General features: G+C 56.9%; 3 protein-coding genes across 17 annotated transcripts in view; 1 reads left to right on the plus strand and 2 right to left on the minus strand.

Annotated features, from left to right (window-relative positions):
- The first annotated feature begins 4,913 nt into the window (after window positions 1–4,913).
- RAB17 (RAB17, member RAS oncogene family) lies at window positions 4,914–12,108 on the plus strand. Of its 5 annotated transcripts, none has more exons than XM_026104677.2 (7): window positions 4,914–5,137; window positions 8,522–8,635; window positions 9,229–9,400; window positions 10,103–10,254; window positions 10,528–10,653; window positions 11,189–11,282; window positions 11,525–12,108. In XM_026104677.2, the coding sequence occupies exons 3-7, from the start codon at window positions 9,232–9,234 to the stop codon at window positions 11,629–11,631; spliced, it is 648 nt and encodes a 215-aa protein (XP_025960462.2). In that variant the 5' UTR covers window positions 4,914–5,137; window positions 8,522–8,635; window positions 9,229–9,231; the 3' UTR covers window positions 11,632–12,108. The 5 variants fall into 5 exon arrangements, with proteins under 5 accessions (XP_025960462.2, XP_025960463.2, XP_064371454.1 ...); XM_026104678.2 differs by having other exon boundaries at window positions 8,525–8,635; XM_064515384.1 differs by lacking the exon at window positions 4,914–5,137 and adding an exon at window positions 5,147–6,746.
- Window positions 12,109–13,579: 1,471 nt separating this feature from the next.
- Window positions 13,580–15,057, minus strand: PRLH (prolactin releasing hormone). The gene is made up of 3 exons (XM_026104680.2): window positions 14,855–15,057; window positions 13,952–14,113; window positions 13,580–13,805 (listed from the first exon to the last, which is right to left on the minus strand). Exons 1-3 carry the CDS (start codon window positions 15,045–15,047, stop codon window positions 13,630–13,632), a joined length of 531 nt encoding a protein of 176 aa, XP_025960465.2. The 5' UTR covers window positions 15,048–15,057; the 3' UTR covers window positions 13,580–13,629.
- A 282-nt stretch (window positions 15,058–15,339) lies between these two features.
- The window catches only part of MLPH (melanophilin), a 40,359-nt gene continuing 35,757 nt past the window's right edge, over window positions 15,340–19,941 (minus strand). For all 11 annotated transcript variants that reach the window (XM_064515381.1, XM_064515379.1, XM_064515378.1 and 8 more), the window contains 3 exons: window positions 19,434–19,491; window positions 17,773–17,870; window positions 15,340–17,324 (listed from right to left, as the gene is read on the minus strand). In XM_064515381.1, coding sequence (XP_064371451.1) covers window positions 17,298–17,324; window positions 17,773–17,870; window positions 19,434–19,491 — 183 coding nt within the window. In that variant the 3' untranslated portion in view covers window positions 15,340–17,297. The remainder of the gene's footprint in view (window positions 17,325–17,772; window positions 17,871–19,433; window positions 19,492–19,941) is intronic.

Here is a 19,941-nt window from a genome sequence, read left to right on the forward strand (position 1 = left end):
GATTCACTGCTCGCCCATTGCTCCTACAAAACCTTAATGCAAACAAGTTTAACAGGACAGGTACAGCGCGTGCTTTTGCGAGGGGTTGGAACAGGCTCAGACACATTTGTGCATTTGTTGTAGCCAGCAAAAAAAGACGCTTTAAGCCGGGAAGAATATTCCTAAGGAGCAGAGGGAAGAAGGCAGAGGAGATGAGGTCCCACGTATGACAGTGCATGACCGAAGCTGAGGTACGACAGGAAAAGCGGGAAAAAGGAGGAGTCAGCTACCACCTAGCAAAGGCCACCATCCCAGGGCATCAACGAGATGCTTGTCCCTGGCTTCTCCGGCAGAGCCTCCACCGTGAGAGGCTCCAGCTGAGGAGCAGGACACCCATCGCAGCCCTCCTCTCCCGCAAGAGGGGAGTCCGGCCGCGGCGTTCACAAGCCTGCAGCAGCTCCCGGCTCAGAGCCGGCCTTTGCACTGGCACCGGCCCTGCTGCGTGCAGCATGAGTTTCCGCTCTGAATTATTGTGAGCGGTCCCAGGGGGTTGGTTATGCCTACCGTAGCATGTAATATACCTGTCAACAAGTGGTTTAAAGCAATAACAGCCTAGACTAAGCCTTGTCAACACGGTTGAGAAGATCTCCTTAGACACTGGCTTTCTGCTGTACCACAGTGTGTTGAGAGCACCTTAAATGTGGTTTGATAGAGAGCAAGCCCATTTATAGCTCATAGGTACAATTCGCTGCGACCTCTTGAGGGAGCAAGCATTTTGAATTCGCCCTGCTTACCTTTTACTGTGGTTTCGGATGTTTCTTTGCAAAACAAATAGGGTTTTAAAAATAGAAGAGCCTCAGCCCATTTCCGAGGCTTTGCCTCTGCCGGAGCCCGAGTCGGGCTCGCTCCGCCGGAGCGCTGCCGGGCTCTCCGCACCCGTACGCTCAGCCCCCGGCGGGGCCAAGACCTCAGATGGACTCTGATCCGTTCGCTCATTTATAGCGAGCCTCGTGAAACCAAAATAGTTATCCCAAAGGCAAGGCACGCTATATATACGCACGCACAAGTGGCCCGTTCCTTTGAAGCTGGCAGCGCAGAGAGACAAGCTGTCTGTCCTGCAGCTGGTCTGAAAACCAAAATCACTGGGGCAGGGTCAGAAGGAAAGCCGCGTTTCTGTGACCGTTAATTCTGGCTCCTGCACGGCCATCGCCAGCTGTCTCAGTCTGACCATAACCTCGTTTCTCTCCAGCTAGCCAGAGCTGGCTTTGCAGCAGCACCCAGACGACGGGCTACACTTGCTCTCCAAAAGCCTGACGTTGCACAGGCAGGGCCCCATCAGGGCCTATATTTAGTAGCCTGAACCAGCAGAGGGTTTACACCAGGTCAGCAGCGGCCGCAGGGCTTTCAGCGCGGCCCAGAGCCCTAAAGCCAAGAGCTGTACTGCCGAACCACGGTGTGAGACAACGCTGGGATTCAGATGCCCTCAAACGTGCACCCTGTACTTTTTAAATGTCTGCATGTGCATGCACACGCATGATAGACATGCGGCTTTCTAAATAAAGCCAACAAGGATTTGCAGGCCACCCTGTCAGGCTCATACCGCTCTATCTCCATTACTGCAACTCCAGTCTGTACAGGCGTAACTTTAAAGGAGCTCTAGCAACCCCCAGGCTCTCAGATTTAGTCTCCAGTGCTGAGGCCAGTTTCACAAAACCCTTCTAGTGCAAGTAATATGTTCCTGCCACACATTCACGTTCCCTGGAAGTGAGAAAGGAAAACCCGCTTGCGCTTTAAGAGGCAGCACGGCCAGCAGTGCTCACGGCGTAACCCGGGCGGCTGAAATGTGCTCAGCGATTTGCAGTTGTTCTGCATCACACCGGCCAAATTCGGCAGTGAGTCAGGGCCCCTGGGAGAAACGGCACTGGGATCCGAGCGGAAAACCAGGGCCAGGAGGTGCCCGAGCAAGCGGCACGAACGGTGCTCCGGGGCTGCCGAGACCGCAGCCGTACTCTTGGAGGCCAACACTAAAAGCAGATGACATGGGAAAGTGTTTCACATGAAAACTTGTTTTAGTCTTGGTTTTCAACTCAAGGCAGTGCCCTTATTACTGGGCCCTGCCGCCTTTTCAACCCAACGGCTCTTCATTAAGAAAGCTCCCAGCAAGGGGTGATTCACCCTGCTCGTGTCCATGAGCTAATGCTTCCTCGCAGCAGGCAGTGTCAGGAGGGACCAACTGCTACGCAGCTGCCTAAAATGGGCTCTCCAGGAGCTCCCAGACCACTGCAGAGAGGTCCAGATCGTTGTGCCTCCTTCTACGCAGAGGGAAAGTGAGGGAGAGGAGACTGGCCCAAAGTTACCCATTCTGCCCAAGTCCTGCCAATGGCAGAACCAGAAATAAGAGATTATTGGAATTATGTGTTTACTCCCTAGAAGTTTTATTTTGACCTGTTCTGCTATTCCTGTGCACTATTGAAATGCTATGATTTCCTCCAGTCAAAATCAAGGAGAAAGGCCGAGAATGGAGCAACGGGAGGTCATCTACAGGTAGTTTCTAAGTCTCAGGCTGTGCTGGGCTAGACTATCTGAGCCCTATCACCTCTGTGGCCAGGCCTGTCACAAAGTCTTGTGGTGTAAGCAGAAGCAAGCATAAAATGAAACGCAACCCCTAACCTCAGGGAAACAACTGAAGGCCAGTTTTTACCAGTGAAGCCTATTTTAGGCTATTTAGCCTATTTAGACATGACTGAGCAAGGTACACCCCAGCAGAGACGCTTTGTGCATGTCACACTCCAGGGGCCCTGCTGGTCCAGTTTAGATGTAGCCAGAGTCTTTATTTATAAACTAGTCACTGCCGAAGGAGGCCTGATCCTCCATCGGGGACAGCAGGACATTTGCAGGCTCAAGCAGCAGGCAACTGGACCAAGATCCAGTGCAAAAGAGCTCCAGCTTCTTAACGCTGCAGAGTTCATAAAATCCTGGAAAGCAACTCTGCTGTGGGAACATCTGGAAAAAAATGGTCCCAAAGTTTAGGCTCTGTCCAGAGAAGAGAAAACTGGTTGTAGTCTTGTTCCAGGTTACCAGAGAGGTGCAATTCTGGAGGAAGAGGTGCTAAGCCAGACCTCAGCCTATCTCACTGCCTGAGCCTCAGGAGCAGATAGTCCTGCGGTCTTCAGTCGCAGATGAGCTGTGCCCTCTAGTGGGGCCTGGCTCTCCGAGAGCCGGAGAAGGGCCCGTCCGGGGGCCCACGGCCCAGCCCACCCGAGGGGCTCAGTCCCCCGGGCTCCCAAGCCCTCGCGGGCATTTACCCAGCCAGGCTCGGGGCGCCTTGTGCGGGTGCCTCACTGACGCAGTTTTGTTTTAACACGAGCATGACAACATGAGCATTCACTGCTAAGCACCTGCCCGGACAGAGGAGACTAGCACGAAAAAAATCAGAGCATGATACAGGTGTTTATGCAGCAGAGCAAATTGGAAACTCAGTCTCTCTTAGCAGCTACAAAGCAACTCTTTGATAAGGCCTCAAAGCCTTCCAGCCAAGGCTGAGAGCCTGGTTTTCTACCCCAAATTAGGTGCCTGGTTTAGGTGTGAGACGGTACCATACCTGGCAAGTCCAGAAGGAGAAGGTGAGTGGGATCAGACCATCTTTCAGCATCGCTCCCGGGTGAGATGCTCAAATAGTGTTACAGGCATAAGATCCTCGCAGGCGGGGAACATACCTCAGAAAATGGAAACAAATTTTGGTAAGGATTTGGATCCCCTGGGCCAGCGAGCATCCTGACTACCCTGGTACACGTGGGCTCTCCCTTGGAGCCACCCACCTGTACGCTCCTGATGGGAAGTGTCCTGCAGCGATCCCAGCTTAAAATATCCATGTCCTCGGCAGCCCCTTCCTGCCCACACCTGGAGACACCTTTCCACCCCTCCCCTGGGCCGATGCCGCTGTTCAGGGGGCCACGCGGAGCCCCAGGGAGGAACTGAGAAAACGCTGCTTTGAGGCAGCTCGGTTCACAGCATGGCCTTGTAAAATGAGTTATGCAAGAGGGGTGGGAGCACCCAGACTGCTGCTGTGCTGAAAAAGTCACAGCAGCTACCGACAGTCCAGGTTTTCAGAGGGTTGGTGGGACTCTCCAAAGCATCCCCAGATCCTGGTCTAGCCTCTGCAGGAAGCCAACGGGAAGGACTGGGGCGCGGGGTAAGAGCTGCTGTCCCGTAGACATAGACCCTGGCCCACCAAAAGCCTAAAAGCTGCGACTCCGGCTACACCGGCGCCGATCCGGACACGGCCCCGTCCCCTGGCAGAGGGAAGCGAGCTCATCTCCCTCGCGGAGCAGATCTGCTCACGCAGGCTCGGGGAGCCGGTGCAGATCGGCGGGGAGGCCGTTCCCACACGACCGCCGCGACGCTCCAGCACCTACAAAGAGCGTAGAAAGGGGAAGGAAGGCAGCTCCGGCGGGGCAGAGCGTCGGAGTCACAAGACATTTCACAACTGGGAACAGGATTTTATTTTTTAAGCTTGCTTTTAGGACTCCTGCTTCTCCCCCTGCTCCTGACACCCATTAGGACTAATATTTTTTGCAAAGTCCATTTCCCTTCTGTAAGAGCTGGTGCTTGAAGGAAAGACATTCAGTGGGAGACCAGCAGTAAAAATACAGGAGCTACTTTCATTTAGGGTTCTTTTTTTTTTTTTTAAATTACATGCGGATCTTCCTGTTTGTTCTCGCTCCAGACCGGTTATCCCAATACATTAACGTCATGCTTTCTCTCTATTAAGGCAGAAGAGCTCTAGCACACAGCAGCCTTCGACAAAGCCGCCTGTGGCAACCACCTGTTTTAATTAAAAAGCAGTAGAGGCCCGAGAGCTTCGTTTTCGCCTGCTGTGCCTGCGCCTCCTCCGCCGTGGGACACGATTGCACCTGCGAAAGCTCGGGGGAAAACCCGCCCGAAGGGGGACGAAGCCCGGAGCAGAGCCGGGCGGCCACCTCCGTGCGCGGGTCTAAGGTTCACCGACTCCCGGCCCTGCCTCAACTTTGCCCGGAGCCGGGGGAGCCGCCGGGGCGGCGGGGAGGGGAGGGTGCCCGCGCCTGCCCGGGTTTCGCTTTTCCTTGCCTCGCGGGAGGGAGCGCCGCAGCCGGCGGGAGCCTCCGGAGGCTTCGGAAAGGTAAACGCGGCTCCCGCCCGGGGCTCGCCCAAGGGGAGAGGTGCTGGGATTTAGATCGCCCTGCTTAAACGCAGCCTCGGATCCCAGCCCTGAAGCCCTGGGGGAGATGCCGGGCGCCCGTCGAGGGGGTCAGCAGGGCTCGCTGCGGGGTCCGGCCGGTCCCACACAACCGGCCCCAGCTGCTTCACCCAAGGGGAAAAAATCCCAGATTATCCGTTACCTATCGCTAACGAAGTGCAGCACTGACACCTCCATCCTCGCGGAGGTCTCGCCCGAGAAGTCCCCGCCGGGGCTGCCACGGGTTATCGCTGCCCTCTTCCCATAGCTCGCTCTGCTCGGCTGTTTAACCACCCAAACTCTCTTCCCCTCGGCTTTGCGGGGAACGGACTGTGTTGAGAAATCGGTGCTATACAACTCTAGCAGCACTTACGCGTTGAAGTGCCTTCCCAGCTCAGGTTTTGTATCCCCTAGTAGCCTTTGCTTGAGTGAGCCCTGGGAGCCGCTCGCGTACGCTGCCGAGAGCTTTTGCGGGTGAGGAGACTTGCAAAAACAGCCCTTGAGCTTAACACCAAAAGGTAACTGGGGGGTTCAGCGTGTGACCGCTGCCTGGGCAGAAAAAGCAAAACAAAAAACCTCACTACATCCAAAAGCAGCTAAAAATCACGTGCCAAGGTTTCAGGGTTGGACACTTCAGAGACAGGCTTACACGGCTAGGAGGGCCCTGCTTTTCCCGCGAAGCTGCTTAATCGCAGTGGTTATTTACTGCTGCACCCCACCACAATCTCAGCAGAGGTGTTACGTGGTTTTAGGATCTTAGAGCTTCTGGTTTAGAAAGGCTTAGACATCAGTATCCCAGGAAATTAAATGAAATTTTAAACACCACTTCTCAATGGCTTCATCCCAACAGGTATACCTTTTTTAAAAAAAGCAGTGTCCTTTGGAAGTAAATGGCTTATCCTTCTGGTAGTAAACATACTAGGATCTACCCCCACAGCCCTCACTGAGGTTAACAACAGTGCAGAGATTATTTTATTGAGTGATAAAGACAAGTCCTTGCTGTTGCGTTCCAGCCACCTCATGTGTTTTTTTTTTATTGCTAGTGGTTATGCCTGTAAAACATCACTTTGAAAGGATGCTCCTTAGATAAAGCCCTCTTTTTCCTGCTAATTACAAACAACTGAGTCACACTGATCAACAGCTTGGTCAGGCTCCAGCCTGGGGGTAGTCAGGCCAGCGAGTTTAAGTGCAATAGCGCTGATCACATGCTCCAGCATTAACGCAAAAGCACGGCATATCCAGCAAGCAGATTACCTGCACGCTGATTTGCTTTAAACCAGCAGCCTCCGCAGGGGAAGGTGGTTGATGCCCACCGGACCCGTCCTGGTGCAGCTCAGCAAGCCATTGCCTACAGGGAGGAGCGGTTCGGGTGGGAGACGGGGGGCACCTGCCCCCAGGCACAATTTCATGCGTGCAGAGATGCTTCGCCCTCAAGCCGAGAGTGAGAAATGACTTTAATCTCAGCTGTTTCAGTACTAACCTTCTCAGGGAGTTTGAGACCAGCTGAGCCTGCCTCCATCTACAAGCAGCTAGTTGCGACTGTCACAAAATAGTAAGTGGTGTCTAGAGACTAAATCTGCCGACGGGATTTTTGCAGGTGGTTGAAGAGAAATGCCCATCTAGGCTGATCCTCCCCAGCTCCTTGCATTGAGCCCAGGCAGGTCTGCTGGACCAGGGGTGAAGGGACAGCTAAGCCAGGTCTGGTGGACCTGCCCAGCTCTTCTGGGGTTAAATTAAGATAGCTTTCAGGTGTATTTTAAGAAACAGCAGAGTGAAATAGTGAATAATGAAGTTTAAAAGCCAGTCTCAGGTGTTTTTTTATGCTGCTTCTTGCTTCCATGTAGTTTTATGAAATATTAACTAGGTAGCTAGTGTAACAGCTATTTCCAGTGCTAAAAGAGGCAAAGGTACGTAATAAATACCAGGAAGAGCAGCCTAATGCCACCAGACTCTGTGCAGGAGGTTTCTTCTTCTTTTTCCTGCTTCAAAGAGATAATAAACCACCACGGAGGGCAGACAAGCTGCTCCCTGCTAACCCACCCGGCTCTTCAGCCCTGGGCTATCCTAGCTGGCAGAGAAGATTTTGCCCCCAATTTTTAAGGGGATAAAAGCCCGTCTCAGAGCAAGAAACCCACCTCCATTTAAAGCTGTCGACTCCAGCTCAGCCAGCACCCGGGAATACTTGCAGCATTTCCAACAGCGGGGAGAAAGCAGAAAACTTGCAGGAATGAAGCGTATAAGCTCACATAGGACTGGGAACTTGGGCTGCACACACAGGAGTGGTTTTAGCTAGTAATATGAGCTGTTTCAGGCAATATTGCACTTGTTCCTCTCCAGCCTCCAGTGCCTAGATTTTATACAGTCACATGTTTAATGCCTCACCCATAATTGCACATAGGAGTCGGCGTTTAAGTGCTGAGGATGAGCACAGGCAGGCATCTTTAAGGTTACCTGCACAAAGATGGAATATGGTGCCTTCGACTCCAAGGGAGCACAGCCCTCACCATGACCCCGGCACCCACACAGCCCTGCTTGGGACCAGCCCCATAACTGCAATAGCAGCAGAGGAACCAGCTGGGAAAAGGGAGGAAAATTGGAGGTCTGGAGCCTGCCCAATTGCAGGGAGGAGACGGGGGGATTAAAAGAGAAGCGCAGGGCGAGCGGCACGGGGAAACAAGGGGCTTTTGTTGGACACCAGGGAGACTGACGCCAGGTATGAACTTGCCATGAGCAGGAGGGGTTAGGAAATAACCAGAGTCACCCACGGGGGAAGTTGCCTTCATGCACCTCCCCGCGGGCAGCATCAGCGTCGGGGACCTGCCGCCGGCCGGGTACCCACGTCCCCATCAGGTAAGGCGGGGGCTGCGCAAGGCCAAGGGCAGAGGGTTGAGCAGGGCACTTCCACGCTGCTTCTGCACTGCTACCGCGTATCTTTACCCAGATGCATCTTCTTGCCGCGGTGCCCTGCCATCCCGTGTCGCAACGCAACGTAGCTCCAGCGGAGTGACACTGAGTCACGCTCCCCAGCGCGGCCATCACATGGGCATGAGGCTTCATGGTCTCGGGCTGGCCAGATTTTCGTAATACACAATGAGAGAGAACGGGAAGTCTTTTGGGGTATATTCTGGTGTCCTCAAGGCTTTTGGAGTCGGGTTCAGGGTTTTTCTTCACTCCTTGGAAAAGCATGTTTAGGAGGAAGAGAAGGCATGCAGTTGGGACCAAGGCAGAGCAGGAAAAATCCCATGGCTAATTTGTCCAAACAGTTTTTAATCAAGGCATTTCTGTGGGTGTCTGGGTAATTTCATCATTTTACTTGATATTTTGGAGAAGAGGCACTTGTAGGAGACGTCATTTGTAAAAGCAGCCAGCAGAAGAGAGAGGAGGACTCGGCTCTCCCCAGCCAGAAGCAGGCTCAGCGCCTCACCTCCTGCCCAGGACAAGGTAACGAATCCCTCGCAGAGGGGCAGAGCCTCCGTGGTGCCCCGCCAGCAGCCCACGCCGCCCATCACCGTGGCATCTCCTGGGCAAGCATCTCCTCCCCTCCCGACCTCACCTGCAGCTTCCGTTTACTTCTCCTGGTGTAATTTTTGTCCAAGATCCATAAGTGCATCACATCAGAGCTTTTCCCAGTCCTGATGCACTGCAGACCATGCTGCCTCCAGGGTTGGGACTTTGGGGGAGGATGGGCCTTTGAGAGCAAATCACATCCATAGGTGCTCTTCCCTCTACCATTAACTCTCTCTAGCCTCTTACCTTAAACCAGATGCACCCAATCAAATCTCATCTATATCCAAGAAGGTCTCTTCCATCAAGCTTCTACCTAAGTATCTCCCCTCTCTGGCTGCAACTAGCAGTTGAGATAGTGGCGGACTGAGGTATTAAATCTGATTCCAGATACTGACAGTTTTCTCTGTCCTGTTTAAATAAAACCCCACTCGCCCTACCGCCAGCAGAAGGAACGTCACGCAGGAGGCTCAGCTGGGGCATCCGGGGTCACGGCAGGTCTATTCTGAACAGAGCTGGTTCCCTCGCAGGGCATGGCGCAGCGAGCAGCGCCCGAAGCGGTGGCCGGCACCTCCCTGGACGGGACTCAGCCCGCCTACATCTACAAGGTGGTCCTCCTGGGGAACACGTCGGTGGGGAAGTCGAGCCTTGCCTATCGCTACGTGAAAAATGACTTCAAGGAATCGCTGCCCACCATGGGATGTGAGTGGCTTTGGTAGATTGGGGGCTCTGGATAGGAGAGCAGACCTGGTGCATGTCCCTTTTTCGGTAGGAACTTGTTTCCTAAGCCAAATGCAAGAGGCTCCTTTCAGCAGGTGCTTTCTTGAGGGGAAAAAGGTTCTTGTTCCATCTTTCCTTAAGTCCGATACCTGCTCTGTGGGGTTCCTCCTATACATACAAGGTTTTGGTAGGAAGCAGCAAATACACAGAGCTCCACTGGTGCCAGACCTGGAAACGCCCACCTCTTGGAGCGATGCCAGGTAGGGTCAGCAGAGCCCCCCTCTAATCTTTTCAAAGCCAGGCAGAAGCTTATCAGATGATCCAGCTCTCTCTGCTCAGTTGGGTGCACACCAGGAGCAGAAGGGGAGGATGGAGGCCATGAGCAGGACACACGCATACATGTGCAAGCTCATGGCCAGAAGAAAGCCATCCCAAGAACTGCAAGAGCCCTGCTCCAGCTCCAACCTATCTCAGGCCTACATGCACACTAAGGTCAACACTTAGGCATTTTACATGTTCATTTTGCATCATATCCCCAGATTTTGAGTGGGCCCCTAGGGAGATGGGCAGGCACAGAGGTTGAAGGCTCATCTGGTGCCCAAAGACCTGGCAGGGGAGAGCACAGGGCTGCAAACTACTGGCTCTGCCATAAGCCGGCACGCGTTCCCCACGTCTCGCTGGCAGGTTCGTTCCTCACACAGACGCTCTGCCTGGAGGCCACCACCGTCAGGTTGGAGATCTGGGACACGGCGGGCCAGGAGAAGTACCACAGCGTCTGCCACCTCTACTACCGGGGCGCCCACGCCGCCCTCCTCGTGTACGACATCACCAGCAAGGTGAGCGCGAAGGCGCAGCGGAGCTGCTGCCCGGGAAGGAGGGTTTTGGGAAGAGCCCAGCAGCTCTGCCGTGCTGGAAACCCAGCGCCGCGGGGACGGTGCTGCACTCGGCTCCCGGGCAGAGCGCTTGGCCAGCCCGTGAACCCCTGCTCTGCTGCTGGTGGCCATCCAAGCGCCAGATCCATGGGCTTATCCCAGCAGATGCAGCCTGGCTGCAGGCTTGTGCGAAAGCAACCGGGTGCTTCTGCCAAGCGTTTTGGTCCGTCTTTGCAGGAGAGCCTGAGCAGGGCCAAGCTGTGGCTGCAGGAGCTGGAGAAGGAGTTCCTCCACGACGAGATCGTGATAGCCTTGGTGGGCAACAAGACGGATCTCGCGGCTGAACGAAAAGTCGCAGCGGAGGTAAGCCCGGCTGGGCCAGCACAGGGCGTCCAACAGGGGCCTCCCGGGCCTCCCTTTCGTCCCCCCTCCACATCAGCAAGCGTTAAGACAGAGCCTAACACACACTTGATTTTAGGAGGGCTCCATCAGCCTCGCTCTGTGCAACCCAAGCAGGCTAAATAATTAAGCCAAGCATAGACCTGCAACCAAAAGTTAGGCCGGCTCTTCTGGCACTGCCCTTTGCCTTCTCCCGCACCCTCTCCCCTCCGGCAGCGACGGTGGGTGCCAACATCCCCAGGGAGCAGCCAGCACAGGCTGCCGGGCTCTGCCGCTTCCTTACGGGAGGCTGCTGCGTTGGGACGGCACCACATCCAGGAAAATGGGGACATTAAAGCACCCCTGGACACTTGTTTTAGTGAGCAGTTTTCCCCTCGGGGTCATCGCAGCACTACTCCAGCCGGAAAGGCAGGAGTGCCGCGCTCAGGTCCTGCCAAGCTGCATCCTGGCACAAGCGAAATAACTCCTCTCGGCAATAACTCTGCTTTTCCCCGACTAGGAGGGAGAAGAGTTTGCAAAGAGCAAGAGCCTGCTGTACATGGAGACGTCTGCAAAATCCAACCACCAAGTGAACGAGGTCTTCACGGCGGTGGGTAAGTTGCCAGCGGCCAACGAGAGAGCTGGCACTGTAAGGAAATTGCCCAGAGAAGCTACCAGACCCTTCCCTGGGCAAGGCGACAAATGCTTTGCCCCAAAGCCGAGAGCTTTAGTGCCCCACGCGTGGGAGCAAGGGCAGGGGCTGCCCTGGACAGCACAGGGCCTCCGAGAACATCCTTCCCCCTGCCACGGAGGGGAGGCACAGCCTAAGTGCTTCTCCCTCTGCCTTGCCTCCTAGCTCAAGAGCTCGTGGCTCGGGAGGGCAGGAAGGCAGCGGCGCGGCACCCGGCACCCCCGGACCTGCAGGAGCCCAGGGGCCCAGGGCCCCGGTGCTGCGGGCTCTGAGAAGGGCCGGCAAGCAGCGCTTCGGAGAGGACGAGCGGCTCCCGGCCCTCGTGCTTCGCCGCTGGATTACTGAGCGCGCTGAAACGAGCCGCCCCAGAGCACAGGGTGACTCGGGCGCGCAAGGCCAGCTCGGGCCGCTAATCCTTTTACTCGCCCTTGACGAGCGGGTCGGAGCCCCGGCTGCGTGCACAGGCCACTTAATGGCTAAAGCAGCCGTTTCCTGCAAGAGGCAGAGCAGAGATTTCCTCCTCCACCTTTCCAGCACCGGAGACTGAGGCAAAGAGGCTTTTTCCTCCCGACGCGCTGACAATTCCCCAGGGCACGAGCCCCCGCCGCAGCCTCAGCCCCCAGGTGCCGGGAAGCAGCTCCTTAGTGTTAGCTCCCACCTGACAGGAGATTTTAGCTTTCCTGAGTGAGGCAAATGCATCCTGGTAGTTTTAAGCCCAGACTATGAATAAAGAGAATAGTGCCCTAAAAGTGTGTGTGGTTTTCTTGTATTTTAAGCAGGTGTTGGTGGGGGTGCTGGACCCTGCCCTGCAGCAGGGCAGCGGTTTTGCACTGCCTGCAGCACAGCTGAAGCTCAGCAGCTTCCCCAGGAAATCTCCACCCCAGACCACAGCAGATGCTGAGTGCCAGGACAGCGCTGACCAGAGCAGCACACCTGCACAGCCGCCCATCCCCACACTGCCCAGACCCTAGCAATAAACCTTCCCAAACAAAAAAAGAGCAAAAGTGCTCATTTTGATAGAGCAGGGTGTTTTCTCGCTCCTTCCCACCCCCTAAAAACTCAAGCACCTTTGAAAATAACACTTCTCCCAAGTTTTCCTTGGAGCAGCCCACTCTGGCCAGGCCAAAAGCACCGCAGGACACCCAGTCCCCCCCACGGGACGGGCAGCACCCACCTGCATGGTGCCCCTCGGGGTAGCAAGGAGGGAGGCAGCACCCAGGACCCTTCCCAGGAAGGAACCAGCACTGTTCCTCCTTCAGGCTTAAATCCCGGTTGGGTTCGTTAGGGCCAGGTGTGCTAATTGGCAGCTCATCAGCTGTCACCTGCCCCCCCACCTGCTCTTAACCCTTCCTTTGCTGGGCAATCCTGGGGCTCAGCCCGTCCCAGTGCTTGCTGCTGGCCACATCCAGCCATGGGGCATTGGGCCGGCTCCCAGCTAGCCCCCCCGCCCCCCCACCCCCCTTTTGCCCCCAGCCCTGAATTACGCAGGGTGGTAACAGCAGGTAAAATAACTCCTCTGGCTTTTAGGGCGCAGCTTGAGACATGTGATTCGGGGATGTGCTGGAGGGCAGCAGTGCAGGGCAGGGTTCGAGGAGGCTCCCCCACCCCCCCCACCCCAGACTGGCTGCAAGCCCTAAACCTCGAAAGGCAGCAGGGACAGCAAAAACCGGGAGTTTGGGCCCAGCATGGGGAGGCAGGGACGGGTGAATTGTCCCCTTTGCCAGGGCAGCCATGGTCTCTGGGCGGGGAGTCCCAGACAGATGTGCACAGCCTCTGGCACAGCTGTGCTGGGGCCGCAATCACAGCAGGGCACTTGCCAGCACCGGGCGGCCCGGGGCGCCGTCAGTGCTTCGGGGGGGGGGTCCCGAACCCGGGCTACGAAATAGGGGAGGGTGCCGGGGAGCGGGGTGGAGGGCTGGGTCTCAGGGCACCGCGTGGGATGCCGCATCTTGCTGCGGGGCTCTGAGGGCGGGCGGGTTTCCCGGGATGCAGAGGATGCGCCTGGAAAAGCAGAGCCTCGAGGGCTTATTTTTGGGGGTCGCGTGGGAGGAAGGCACCCTGGTTTGCAGGGAGGTGACGGCCCGGCTGCGTTTCATGCTCCCGAGAGCGCAGCCACCCGCGTCCCCTCCGCGTGGCTTCCCAGCGCCGCTGGCCACGAGGCCGCCCCGGCGCCAGAGCCGACGCGTTTCGATGCCCCAGGAAGAGCCCGGCACGCGGAGGAAAGGGAGGCGAAGGGCATTTATTGGCGCGCCGGTGCCACGGCCGCCGGCTCAGGCGGTCGGCTCCTCTTGTGGGGGCGGCGCGGGGTGCTGGCGCCGCGGCACGCAGCCCCCCGGCCACCCGTCGCCCGCCGCCGGGGTGCCCTCGCCCGGGGCTCGCCGCCGCCCGAACCGCCCCACCGGCCTGATCCCGCGGCCCGTGTACCAGGAGGGGTCGATGTCCGGGTCTGCAAGGCAAGAAGGCAAGGGGGGGTGGTGAGAGGGAGCGGGGAAGGGGGCTGAGGAGCAGCAGAGGGGCCAACAGCAAGTTTTGCTCCGAAGTCGCATCCCGACCGGAGCGTGGCTGCCCCGGGGGGGCGGCCGCTTCCCTTACTCCTGAGTTCCATGGAGCGCTCCTGGAGGCGGCCCTCGGCGGCGCGCAGGGCCAGGCAGGCCAGCAGCAGGCACACGAGGCAGGCGGCCGCCGCCTTCATCCCCGGCAGCTCTCCCGCGGCGGGGCGCTGGCGCCGGAAAGCAGCACGGTGCGGTCCCAAGCCTGCGGGCACAGACACGGGCGCCTCGGGCAGCCGCCGCTTCCCTGCTCCCCGAAAGCTTTGCCCCCCCCCCCGGCTTCCCCCAGCCCAGTGCTGCTCCCCGCTGAGTTTTGCAGCAGCCCCCAATTCCCCCTTCCCAAGCTGGGTGTGTGGCCACCGCGTCCGCCTTAGAGCAAGGGCCGGGCAGCTGCCGGTGCTGCCACGTCGAGCGGCAGAGGCGCACGTGGCCACTTGACGCCCCAGGGTGGCTCCTTGCCGGTGGCCCTCAGGGCCGGCTGCCAAAACAAAACACCCCGGAGCATCTCATATCGCGGCTCCGGGGCGGCGAGGGTAGCGGCCGAGCACCGGGTTGGATTTCTTTGGCCACCTGGAATTAAGGAAGGGAGAGAGATGCGAAAGCGAGCGGGAGCGGTTATCCCGGCGCAGTGGCGGCTCGGCTGCAGCTTCAGTTCAAGGGCCTTTTGCGGGAGGGAAGTTGGAAGCGAGCTCGGCGGAGACCCCCGTCCTCGGCCGGCGAGCGGCTCCGAGCGCTGTCGGGGAAGCAGCACATCAGGCGCCTGGAAACCAGCCCGGCAGCTCATGCTTGCTGCGGCCGCTGCCCTTTTAGAGCAGCAAAAACCTCGCTCGCTAAAACACAGAGCCGGCCGGCGCGCGTGGAGAAGCGCAAGGGAAACTCCCGCCAGCTCCGAAACCCCGCCGAAACGGCCGGCGCAGCCCCCCCGCAGCGGCCCCGCAGCACTTACCGCGGCGCGAGCGGGAGCGAGGCGCGTGCCGGCTGCCCGTCCGTGTGAGCCCCCGGCCCCCGGCGCCCTTTTTATGCCGGGCTTCGGCGCTGATGTCAGAGGCAAGCCCCGCCGGGGCCAGAGCCGGGGCGCTTCGCCGGCAGCTCCCCTCCCCGCCGCCCGCTTTGATCAAATCAGGAAAAGGGATTTTCATGACTCACGCGGGGCCGTAATTTTATCGTCGGTCGGCCACGGCGGACAGCTCGGGAATATGCTAATCCTTGTCCCGTACGTGACGCTATTTAGCGCGGGAGGCGGCCCGAGGACGACTGCGGGCAGCCTTGGGGCCAGGGAGGCGGCGGGGCAGGTTGGCACCCGGGAAGAGCGAGATGGGGGAGCAGGGCGACGGGAAGGAGTGTGCGGGCCCCCTCCAAAGCAAGGGCTGCAGGGGGAGAAAGGAGCCTTAGCTCCAGCGAGCCGAAAGAAACCGAGACACTGAAACAGGCTGGAGGTTCTGGCTGCACAACTGGCTTTATTGCATGATTTAGATATACATGTATTTAATTTCTACACCAGCAGAAGAGGCAGGAAGCAGGCAAATAACAACGTGGGTAACTACGGCCAGAGCGATGCCTTATTTTACACTGCCGCGGTTCCTCGTGAGAACTTCTTTGCGGGGATAAGAGCCGGACAGGCTGCATGCAAGGACCTGAGCTACAGGTGAAAACAGCTAGAGCAAGAGGTGGGTCCAGGGTGGAGGTTGAACTGTATCATGATACCAAAAGGCCAGGCCAGGCTCTCAGCTGGAGCAAACACACAGCGGTCCCCAAATCCTCGTGGAGGTCCCTCACACCGGCCAAGGAGCTCCCCTGATGTCCCAGCGAGACACATGGCAGGCAGAGACCCCGGCCCTGGGAGTGTTTCTAACCCCAGAGGTGCGATTGCGGTGGCTTGCGCTCACCGCCCGAAAACGGGCTCAGCCCTGCACCGTCCCGGCGCAGCCCTGTCCTTGTGGGAACTTCCAAGGCAGCCGGAGAGTGAGCTCAACTCTACCCCAAGTTACAGCTTGGTGGTGAAAAACGCCACTTTGCAAACTTGGGGTTGCTTGTAATGGGAATTGATGTTTTAGAAGAGAAGTGTCAAAAAACCTGCAGAGCCCAGTAACTCTGCGACAACCCGTTGCAGTGGGAAGGCTCCTCTGGACCCCTTTAAGGGTGCTCTTTTCGAAGTGACTGTTTCTGAAACAAGACTGATCAGCTCAACGTGCGCCCCTCCTCCCAGTCACCAGTCTGGACTCGATACGGGGCAATCTTACTGCATGAACAAGGTTCTTTTCCCTTTCGAGCTTCATGTCATGAAGAATTGTTCTTTTTTAAACAAGAAACTGGTTTTGTTCCATCCACAATGGAAAACAACATCCAGAGTGTAAGACTGCTCTTAGATGACTGCAGGGCTCTTTCCTATACAGTTACGAGTCTCTGCTACTCCCAAACCCAAACGTGTGTGTTACATGCACGAGAATTCACATCACCATTCATTATTAAGGTGTTTTAGTCCAAATGCAGAGGAACAGCCGGAGCGGTGGCTGACAGCAGATGGCACAGACTCACCTGGCAGTGGTGGAGGAAAGCCTCACCACACGTCCCCAGAGGAGCGCCTAAGCCCTGCTTGCTGAATTGCTTTTAAACTTGTTAATACAACCTTCTAGGCAGCGGGGCCATCTTTAAGAGCTGGAAAAATAGACTGAACCTCAACAGGCCCTCGAGCTTTTCTTGAAGCTGGTCTAGAAAGGCTGCTACCTCTTCCTGCAAGCCTTGCCTCACTTCTGTCCCCAGGCTGTCCCAGCTGCTCCAGGCACAACGGCAATAAGCCTCAGTGTATGTATACAGGGTTTTGTGCAAACTGCTCACTGGGAGCTCGCCAGCGCTGTTTGCCCCTTGTTTCTCTGCTCAGAGGAGGGAAGTGATTCTTCAAGGGGCAACGCAGGGACTTGGGGCCGAGCTGGGATGAGAATCCAGGCCTGGGACATCTGGGGTCCTGCTCTGCTAGAGGACCCTTCATCCCTGCGTCACCACCAGCAGTCACCATTAAAAGTGCTAGTTGAACAGTTGAATTGTATCTCCCTGCTGGTGACTCAGGGACAAGGAGTGGGGTGTATTGGGACCCCCCCCAGTCCCCTCCGTTGGCCTGCTACTGAACAGAGCTGCCCAAAGCCAAAAATTCATGCACGCACCCTCCTGTGAGGTGACCTGGCCTTGTGGCCCAACCTCAGTGCCTTGCTCCTCTCCCCAGCAGCTCCCAGCAAGGCCCATTGGCCAGACCTCCTGCTTCCCTCCCGTCCGGGGTTTCAGGTAGAGCAGGGAGCGGGAGAAGGAAGAGCAAGCGGTGAGGGAAAGAAGGTGATGCTTTGCGCTGAGGTCTTGTATCATCAGTGAAATGCAGCGGCAGGAGAGGCCCCCTCTCCTCAGGGCAGGTGGGTCATCACAGGCTTCTGCAAGGGACAAGGGATCATCTCAGCGCACCGCAGAGCTCAGACGCAGCAGCCTCTGCACTTCCTACCCTCTGTCACCGCGAGCCACCTTTGCTGCCCCAGGATGATGAGAACTGACTGCTTCCCGTGGGCCATGCTGTGGGTAGTGGGAATTCAAAGACGTACATCTTGTTTTATTTCCCCCTCTGGGAGCTAACAACATCCCAGATTTCAGAGGGCTGATGTCTAGGTGTGTCTGCCCTCACCGGCCAACACTGCTAAGAGCCTGGGGCTCTGCAGGCTTGAGGGGAACATCTTTAGGGAAAAGCCCCTCTCTGTAAGCCCAGGGAGCCGAGACCCGCAGGGAACTCAGGCCAGCCAGAGCACGGAGGCCTGGCCTGCTGCCTTGCTGATCCCCCAAAAGATCCCTCCACCACACAGCAGCCCTCCTGAGCTGCTGGGTTCATACCGCAAAGAGGCGCTCCACCCTCCTGTTCTTCCCGTTGGGGTTTCTCTGCGTCAAAGAGCCGCGGTATATGGAGTTGCGGTCAAAGGAGTCGTCGCTGCCTGTGTTAAGAGACATGAGAGCGGCTAAGACAGGGAATGATGATCCAGAAGGAGCTCGGGCAACTAGAAGGGGGTGCTCAGCTCTTTGGAAATAGCTCCTGTAGAGCATGTTGGCCCTGATCCTCCCCTCACTCACAGCACTTCCACCTCAGAGTACTGCACTCACCTCACAGCACTCACTTCCAATCCACCATGGCATAAAACTGGGAATTTGATCTATGGGTCTGAGGCAAACAACACAATACAGCAGTTCCTAATCCACCTCGCTAGAGGTTTCAATTACCCGCTAAAGCACTCAGGTTTTATTATCCCTATACGCAACGCAGCAGGCACAATTCACAAACGTGCCTGCACAGCGCAACAAGAGTCTTCCCGTTGCTTTAGTAGCAGCTAATCCTGGCTGCAGAGTGCTCTTCAGCCTGCCACGACTTTGGGTCAGGAGTGGAGTCACAGTGACATATCCGCACACGTATGCGAGCTGGGTCAGCCTGCCACCAGTCATCTCCCAAGATCTCTGCCCTGAGAATCTCCATGGTACAACGAAATCCCTTGGAAAGCCCAGCCCTGTGAGGAGCTCTCACCTTGTCTCCTGACTTACTAAATCATCTCTTCACTGCCATCATTTTCCACTATCTTCACCTTTGCAGGCCCAACTTTGCAAGTCATTGACCTGCATGGAGGGCAGTCAGGAGACAGTCCCCCAAATCGCCCATCCTAGGCAGAGAGGGGATTAGACTCGCCTGGTGATGTCAGGTCTGACTGCACATCCTTCTCTCTCCTCGTGGGGCTGCCTTTTATCTGGCTGCCCTTTACAGGAAGGAGAGCAGATGACTCTTCCTCAGCACAAGAAGGGACCTTACCACCTACCAGCCTCAGCCTGGGACAAGCTTTACTTGTCTCTGCGCATGGAGGAAATGTGATTTCTTTTTCTCCCCTTTCCTGCCTTTATCTTCTATTTCACATTATCTGGAAGGGGTGCCACTCTTTCGGCCTGTAAGCTTATGGGTCAAGATAAGAAAGAAATAGCAAAGTCATTTCCTAACGGGTCTTGCTGATGTCTGTCAGGATGAAACGTTTCCAGTGATTGCCCCCTGCCACACAAGCTGCTGGGCCAAGTTCCAGGTCGCTGTCTCCTTTGAACTGCACTGCTGGGTTTTGTAGCTTGGTTGTGGAGGGACTCTTGCCCTCCAGAGACCAGTGGCTGAGGCAGGCAGGCAATCAAGTAACACAGTGGTGTCCCTGGACACCAGGGTAGCAAAAGCCCAAACTGCACAGAAAGTCCTGGTCTTTTGTCACCAAGACCGGTACAGGAACAAACTCAGCCTGGGCTCCACTCTCCCAGAACCCCAGCAACATCCCTGATCCTGCAGATGCCTCCTTCTTTGGAGGTTATCTGCTGCAGAAAAGGTTTCCTCCCTGGCACAGGACTCAGCTCGCAATGGCTGGATTGACAAGAGACCCCCAACACAGACACAACTGCGGCTGAGCGCGGGGACCAAGCGTCCTCCCAGCTTGGACTGCGTGCTTGCAGCTCCCCACCTCCTCCTCGGCAGCAACTCTTACCTGTGATTTCAAGAGAACTGTTGAACTTCCTCCTGAACACCTGGGGCCCCGACATCGCCTGCAAGAGGAAGGGGAGCAGTCTGTGGTTGAGAAGGGGATGGGAGGATGCAGCCCCCCACAAGGCTGCATTTCCACCACTCTGAAAGCAGCTCTCTTGAGATCCGCTGGCCTCGTTGCCCCCAGGCCTAATGCTGTGCTGCATGCATGCGTACGTACCCCAGGAAGCTGTACCAGCCAACGCAGCAGCGGCCAACAGTGACACAAGGCAGCTCAGGCCACAAAAACCTGTCCAGGGCCTTAGACATCAGGTCAGAGGATGAAGCCACCACTGACACTAATACCTAAGCCAGGTCAAGCCTGTTGCTGTGTGCCGAGATGAGACCCCCGCAGCAGAGCAGAGCCCACGGTCCCTGTACTCACTCAGGCCCCAAGGACATCTCAAAAAGCCATGTTTCAACCCCTACCCCTCTGGCTGGTGTTCAAACTGGCCTCCTGGAGCACTGGAGAA

Source organism: Dromaius novaehollandiae, chromosome 7 (assembly GCF_036370855.1).
Source record: "Dromaius novaehollandiae isolate bDroNov1 chromosome 7, bDroNov1.hap1, whole genome shotgun sequence".
NCBI classification, from domain to species: domain Eukaryota; kingdom Metazoa; phylum Chordata; class Aves; order Casuariiformes; family Dromaiidae; genus Dromaius; species Dromaius novaehollandiae.